The sequence below is a fragment of the Cololabis saira genome, chromosome 11, assembly GCF_033807715.1.
Source record: "Cololabis saira isolate AMF1-May2022 chromosome 11, fColSai1.1, whole genome shotgun sequence".
Taxonomy (NCBI): domain Eukaryota; kingdom Metazoa; phylum Chordata; class Actinopteri; order Beloniformes; family Belonidae; genus Cololabis; species Cololabis saira.
The window spans coordinates 1,224,330-1,232,445 of record NC_084597.1 but is presented as its reverse complement, the minus strand read 5'-3'; the positions used below and the strand labels follow the sequence as shown (position 1 = coordinate 1,232,445).

Below are 8,116 nucleotides of genomic sequence, written 5' to 3'. Positions count from 1 at the left end.
TTCAAACTGTCTCTAACTGTCTCCAAACTGTCTCTAAACTCTAACTGACTGCAGCTCTCCCCCAAACACACACTCTGAACGGAGCCTGAGGGTTTAACCGCTGAATCAGTCACGTGGTGCAGCCAGGCAGCGAGGCGTCTGACGTCATCCTGTTCAGCCCCGCCCCTGAGTGAAGCAATCCTGCAGACCTCAGAGTTTCTGTTCAGGGGAAGTGAAACTGTCTGACAGTTGCTACGAAGAGGACGATGGCGCAGCAGGAAAACCAGCTCGACCCAGTTAAATTCTCTTGTTCCATCTGTTTGGATCTTTTAAAGGATCCGGTGGCTATTCCCTGTGGACACAGTTACTGTATGAAGTGCATTAAGGACTTCTGGGATGAAGGAGAGAAGAAACTCCCCAGCTGTCCTCAGTGTCGACGCACGTTTATTCCGAGGCCTGAGCTCCTGAAAAACACCATGTTAGCTGATTTAATGGAGGAACTGAAGAAGACTGGACTCCAAGCTGCTCCTGCTGATCACTGCTATGCTGGACCTGAAGACGTGGCCTGTGATGTCTGCTCTGGGAGGAAACTGAAAGCTGTCAAGTCCTGTTTGGTCTGTCTGGCGTCTTACTGCCAGAAACACCTCCAACCTCACCGTGATTCATCTACATTCAAGAACCACAAGCTGGTGGATCCCTCCAAGAACCTGCAGGACAACATCTGCCCCCGTCACGGTGAGGTGAGGAAGATGTTCTGTCGTACTGATCAGAAGTGTATCTGTTATCTCTGCTCTGTGGAGGAACATAAAGGCCACGACACGGTCACAGCTGCAGCAGAAAGGACTGAGAGGCAGAGAGAGATGGAGGTGAGTCGACAACAAATCCAGCAGCAGATCCAGGACAGAGAGGAAGATGTGAAGCTGCTTCAGCAGGAGGTGGAGGCCATCGATCAGTCTGCTGATGAAACAGTGGAGGACAGTGAGGAGATCTTCACTGAGCTGATCTCTCTCCTCCAGAAGAGAAGCTCTGAGGTGAAGCAGCAGATCAGATCCCAGCAGGAAACTGAAGTGAGGAGAGTCAGAGAGCTGGAGGAGAAGCTGCAGCAGGAGATCCGGGACCTGAAGAGGAGAGACGCTGAGATGAAGCAGCTCTCAGACACCGAGGACCACAACCAGTTCCTGCACAACTGCCCCTCACCGTCACCCCTCAGTGGCTCCACACTCTCATCCAGCATCCAGATTCGTCCTCTCAGGTACGCGGATCCAGCATTACTTCCTGGTGTTACTGGTGTCATTCCCAGCCCCCCCCCCCCCCCCACACACACACACAAAACCTCCAGACTGATCCTACATGGTCAGGATTACAGAATATTATAGGGTATTACATGGTTAAAATTAATTTTCACACATTTAACAATTATATATTTAAAATATATTTACACAAATGTGTGTATCATGCCCTTCAACTGCTATGTGCACTCTTATTTTAGTATTAACAACCTCCATTTCTGTGAGAAAAAAAAAATGCTAAGAACAACATTTCCCTAGAGGCCTGCTATACAGCTTTATGCTAATCAGCGCCATATTTGTAGTCACATTAGTTTGGGTTAAACCTAGACTAACCCTAACGTATAAAAACCTTTTAAAAAACATATATCAATTGAATATATCTATTATGTAGTCGTGCATCTGAGTTAGTAACTACATTTTATAGAGAAGATGTATGTTAAGGAATTGTAAATATGTCTGTTTATTAAGGATAGTTTATTTAACGTCATGTAAATGACATTGATGTATTCACAGTGATTCAATATAAGTTGTAAATGTACCTGTGTACGGTTTATTTTAATATTTACCGTTCAAAAGCACAATATATTTAACCATTTACTTCGACGTCGGGGCCTCGTCACGTGATCAGGATCTCAGCTCGTCACTCTATGACGTAGAGGGGACGCCCAGGGAATTCCCTGTGGTTGATGAAATGGGAGAATGGTTAAAACAATTACCGTATTTTCTGGACTATAAGCCGCTACTTTTTTCATAGGTTTTCAACCGTGCAGCTTATACAAAGGTTATTCTGTAGATTTTTCTTCCACCTCTCGGGGCGCTCTAACCGGAATTAGAATAAAAACTAAGACAAAATAAATGCAAAGAAGAATACGCTACTTCTTCTTTAGCAGATAGAAGTAGAAGCAGATTTCAAACAGATAAATAGATAAATAAATACCGGTTATTTTCTGTTCCGGTTCTGTCCCGTTTTAATCAGCAAAGTTGCTGCCGTGTTAAAAGACACTGTTAGGAAAGATCTATTTAGGTACAAACATGTATATCATTTACAGTTCAAAATCCTTCTGTACATGTAGTAAATATCTAATCTAACAACAGAAATATATCTTGTATATCTTTTTTTTTTTAAATAGAACGGGTGCGGCTCGTATGTAGGTGCGGCTTATAGTCCAGAAAATACAGTAATTTAAATATCGCCTGTTTCCACCCAAAGCCATTACAAATGATATTTTGTGGCTAGACGGCGCTCTGGTAAAGGTCTGGTTAGGTTATTGAACCACTTATGATTGGTTAGAAGTAGGGAACGGTTGACAACGGATCCCAATTGACTTCGCATAGGTACAAGATCCGTGGTGCTCACACGGAATTCACTCTTTCGGTGCTGGTGCCACGGAAAATAGTGGTGAGAGGTCGTGGGCATTTCACGGATTTTTGTGAGATCAGGTTGAAAACGTTGCCGTTTCACATTAAGCCTGAATTATGGTTTTGCGTTAAATCGATGCAGAGCCTACTGCGTAGGGTACGCAGCAACGCGCGCCTTACGGTGTGCATCGCCACGTACCCTACGCCGTAGGCTCTGCGTTGGTGTAACGTGGAACCATAAATCAGCCTTTGTTCTGGCGAGATCTGAAAAAACTTCGCAACAACGAGCAAGCGAGTGATTATGTACATTCACTGAGTGAATATTATGAAAGTAAAATATATATTTCTCGCTAGAAATGTAATCAAAACGCATTTTTATGCATAAACTAACTCAAAATATTGATTTTGTTCACTAAAAAATGAGGAATGTCCGCCATGTTTTTTGGTGTCACGGCCAGAATCTTGAAAGTCACGTGACTTGGACGCAAAACTAATGGGCAGAAAAATGTAACAATTCAAGAGCTATTATTGTAACTCTTCTACGTTTTTGCACTTTTTTGCCTACCAACGTAGGCAGGGTACATTGTTATGTGAGACTTGGTTGCGATCCTGCGACGATGCACATTACTTTTCTCAGTCAAAAGCGTTACCATGGCGACGATAGACGCCAAAAAAGCGCGCCCCCCCCGTGGCGTGACGACATCCACTGCCAATCCAGGAAGCAGGAACCCACGGAGACACACGTCAAGCACTGGAAATCTGCAACAAAAACCACAAACGAAACCCCAAACCGACTAAACCGACACGGAGCCGACCAAAACACGAACAGCAATCGACCCAAATCTCGAGATCTGTTCACAGTCTGAGCTAAGCTACCGCTACCGCTACCTAACCCCAAAAACTACAGAGCCAGCATGCAGGTGAACAAGCCAGTGTGTATGTCTATGTGTGCGTATGCGTGTATGTATATGATCGTGTGTGTGTGTGTGTGTGTGTGTGTGTGTGTGTGTGTGTGTGTGTGTGTGTGTGTGTGTGCACGTGTGTGTGTGTAGGCCTACATGTCTTTGTGGCTATGTGTGTGTGTGTATGTGTGCGTGAGTGTGTGTGTGTGTGTGTGTGTGTGTGTGTGTGTGTATATGTGTTTGTGGCTATGTATGTGTGCGTGCGTGCGTGCGTGCGTGCGTGTGTGTGTGTGTGTGTGTGCGTTTGTGTGTGTGTGTGTGCATGTCTTTGTGGCTATGTGTGTGTGTGTGTGTGTGTGTGTGTGTGTGTGTGTGTGTGTGTGTGTGCGTGTGTGTGTGTGTGCGCGCGTGCGTGCGTGCATTCGTGCGTGCATGCGTGCGTGTGTGTGTGCGTTTGTGTGTGTGTGTACATGTCTTTGTGGCTATGTGTATGTATGTGTGTGTGTGTGCGTGCGTGCGTGCGTGCGTGCGTGCGTGCGTGCGTGCGTGCGTGCGTGCGTGCGTATGAAGTTCCATGCGAGTCATAATGCGTGCGCAGCTGTCGACTGAGCGTGTCACTCGCGCGTGCTTTGACGCCTGTGCAGCAAAGCAACGGGTAACATGTAATGTAGTTTCCCCATTGATTTATAACGGTCACGCGTGTACGCGCACGTTCATGCGTAATGACTGCTGCACACGCGTGATCACAGTACGCGTAGTGACTACGTGTAACATTTACATGTTTTTTGCGAACGCACGCATGAACGCACGCATGAAGATGATAGAACATTTTTGTTACACGTGCGTGCGTGCGTGCATTGTTACGTACGCAGACTACATCACGCGTAACAAGAAGCTGCGTACTACACTAACACGTGTGCACGTCTGTCTGTCACTGTTAGAAGATTTCTTTTACGCGATCACACACACGTGCGTTTGCATTCTCTGACTGTTCGCAACCGGAAGTACATTTCCTCGGTGCGCAGCAGACGCATCACTTAAACGTGTCGTGTAGTTTCTCTGTGTTCCATTTTCATCCAGTAGATGGTGCTATCGAGTCAATAATAGGCACAACTGTCCTTAAATGAATAAAGAAGGAAAGTAAGACAGCTTCCTTTGTTGGACCAGAGAAGCTTAGGTAGCGTGCAGTAGCACATGGCTACTTAATATGCAGAATGACATCATTCTGCATTCTGCACTGCGGGAAGTAGGGGTGCTGGGGGTGCGGCAGCACCCCCTCCCCCAGCTCGCGCCCCCCTCCAGACAGGAGGGAGATGATGGAAAAATAAAATAAAATAAAACCTGTCACATTATTCAAATAAATAAAAAGTTGGCGTAGGCTACTGTATTTTATAGTTATGACGGGCTGTTATGACGGGCTGCTGTGCCAGTGTGCCACTGCATAGGCCTAGCCAGGGCTCAATTTTTTTTTTTTTTTTAAGATTTTTTTGGGCTCTAGTGGCCCTTTATTCAAGCTGCAGATATGAAAGGGGTAGAGAGAGAGATCGGGGATGACATGCAGCAAAGGTGCGCAGGCCGGGATTCGAACCTGCGACCGCTGCAGGAGGACTGTAGCCTCAGTATATGAGCCGCTGCTTAACCCACTGCGCCACCGAGCGGCCCAGCCAGGGCTTAATTTGAGGGGGAGCAAGCCGGAGCGCGCTCCGGCAAACCTGTAACAAATAAATATATACTTTTACGCACCGCTGCGCGCTCATATCAATTCCAAAAACACAATAAACAGCACAACAGCATAATGGTAAACGTTATACAAGTAGCACATCTATGTGGCTTAAAAAGTACAGTTGGGTTGCTTATGTGTCTCACACAGCGCATCTGTGTGTGTGTGTGCTGTTTTATGTTTCTTCGTTCCATGCGTAAAAGCCAAAAGCGCACTGGAGATGGGCAATCTCCAGCTCTGTGTGTGTAAATGTATGAACCATATGCTTGTTTTACTTCCTTTGAGTAATAAAACCACCAATTCTCTTGAATTGCCCCGTTATCAAAATATATGCCTAGGCCCAGTACTTAATTTGTAAAGTGGGAGGTCCCGGAGCGCAGAGGATGAGTGAGGTGCGAGAGAAAAATAAAAAGGGCCACACACACACACACACACACACACACACACACACACACACACACACACACACACACACACACACACACACACACACACACACACACACACAGTGCGCTTTTGGCTTTTACGCATGGAACGAAAAAACAACAACACACACACAGATGCGCTGTGTGAGACACATAAGCAACCCAACTGTACTTTTTAAGCCACATAGATGTATAACTTTTACCAGTATGCCGTTGTGCTGTTTATTGTGTTTTTGGAATTGATATGAGCGCGCAGCGGTGCGTAAAAGTATATATTTATTTGTTACAGGTTTGCCGGAGCGCGCTCCGGCTTGCTCCGCCTTGCTCCGCCTCAAATTAAGCCCTGGCTAGGCCTATACAGTGGCACACTGGCACAGCAGCCCGTCATAACAGCCCGTCATAACTATAAAATACAGTAGCCTACGCCAACTTTTTATTTAATTGAATAATGTGACAGGTTTTATTTTATTTTATTTTTCCATCATCCCTCCCTCCTGTCTGGAGAGGGGGCGGGAGCTGGGGGAGGGGGTGCGGTACCAAGAGGAGGGGGTGCTGCCGCACCCCCAGCACCCCTACTTCCCGCAGTGCAGAATGCAGAATGATGTCATTCTGCATATTAAGTAGCCATGTGCTACTGCACGCTACCTAAGCTTCTCTAGCCCAACAAAGGAAGCTGTCTTACTTTCTTTATTCATTTAAGGACAGTTGTGCCTATTATTGACTCGATAGCACCATATACTGGATGAAAATGGAACACAGAGAAACTACACGACACGCTTATGTGACGCGTCTGCTGCGCACCGAGGAAATGTACTTCCGGTTGCGAACAGTCAGAGAATGCAAACGCACGTGTGTGTGATCGCGTAAAAGAAATCTTCTAACAGTGACAGACAGACATGCACACGCTGTTAGTGTAGCACGCAGCTTCTTGTTACGCGTGATGTAGTCTGCGTACGTAACAATGCACGCACGCACGCACGTGTAACAAAAATATCTATGTTATTCACGCGTGCACACACGCTGCTGCGCGCGGCTCCTCTATTAAAGACGCTAATAGTACTTCATAGTGTGCGTGCGTGCGTGCGTGCGTGCGTGCGTGCGTGCGTGCGTGCGTGCGTGCGTGCGTGCGTGCGTGCGTGCGTGCGTGCGTGCGTGCGTGCGTGCGTGCGTGCGTGCGTGCGTGCGTGCGTGCGTGCGTGTGTAATAAACCAAACAAAGCTCCACCTGAAGTGTATCTATAGTGGGGGAGGGGGGGGAGCAACCCCGCCACCCGCGAGACCAGAGGCCGACACGGAAGAGCCCGGAACTCAGAGTTCAACACCAGCCCCCCCCAATTCATATTCACCTTCTTTCAAATAAAGGATGAAGTAAATAAAGTTTATTTAGACTAACCAAGATGAACTTTGGCCTCAACAGGTACTTTCAGGACGTGGCAGCAGCCGTGTCAGAGGTCAGAGGTCGACTACAGGACATCCTGGGAGACACGTGGACAAACGTCTCACTGGCCGTCGCTGACGTGGATGTTTTACTGTCAGAACCAGAACCAGAACCAGAACCAGAACCAGAACCACAACCAGGACCAGAACCAGAACCAGAACCAGAACCAGAACCAACGAGCAGAGCTGGATTCCTGAAGTATTCATGTGAAATCACTCTGGATCCAAACACAGTAAACAGAGATCTGTCACTGTCAGAGCAGAACAGAAAGGTGACTCGGATGAACCAACCTCAGTCTTATTCTGATCATCCAGACAGATTCAGTGATCGTTATCCTCAGGTTCTGAGTAGAGAGAGTCTGACTGGACATCATTACTGGGAGGTGGAGACAGCAGCAGGTTATGTTGTTGTAGCAGTTTCATACAAGAATATCAGCAGATCAGGACGGGAAAGTAGATTTGGATTTAATGATAAATCTTGGTCACTATATTGTTCCTCAGGCAGTTATGGATTCTGGTACAACGGCATCAGAACCTCCGTCTCAGGTCCTGCTTCCTCCAGAATAGGAGTTTACGTGGATCACGGAGCAGGAGTCGTGTCCTTCTACAGCGTCTCTGGAACCACGACCCTCCTCCACAGAGTCCAGACCTCCTTCACTCGGCCGCTCCACGCTGGAGTCTGGATTTACTCCGATCCTGGAGACTCCGCTGAGTTCTGTAAACTCAAATAAGATCAACGAGTTTCCTCTTCATGTCTTTATTGATTTTCTTCTCAGAGACGATGGTCTCAAACTCTGACGGATGGAGGGACGTTTTTGTTTTGTTGTTATTTCCTCTTTTGGAGGTGGAAGTTGTTCTTTTGTAGTTTCACCTGGGAATTATTAATAATATTAACATCTTGTATTTCATTATAAAAACATAGAAATAAGCTTGTGTTGTAATTGTTAACTGTTAGTTTTGATGTGTTTTTTATTTTGTATTTCTCTTTTCTTCCACTTCTTTAATA

The 8,116-nt window shown here is 46.5% G+C and overlaps 1 protein-coding gene across 2 annotated transcripts in view; it reads left to right on the top strand.

The window, feature by feature from the left end:
* The first annotated feature begins 220 nt into the window (after nt 1-220).
* LOC133454497 (tripartite motif-containing protein 16-like) overlaps nt 221-8,116 on the top strand; it is a 7,933-nt gene continuing 37 nt past the window's right edge. The window contains exons 1-3 of one of the 2 annotated variants that reach the window (XM_061733221.1): nt 221-914; nt 996-1,231; nt 7,091-8,116. The exon at nt 7,091-8,116 is cut by the window's right edge and continues 37 nt beyond it. In XM_061733221.1, coding sequence (XP_061589205.1) covers nt 246-914; nt 996-1,231; nt 7,091-7,841 — 1,656 coding nt within the window. In that variant the 5' untranslated portion in view covers nt 221-245 and the 3' untranslated portion in view covers nt 7,842-8,116. Of the gene's footprint in view, nt 1,232-7,090 lie in introns of both variants that reach the window. The other variant, XM_061733220.1, reaches the window with a different exon arrangement.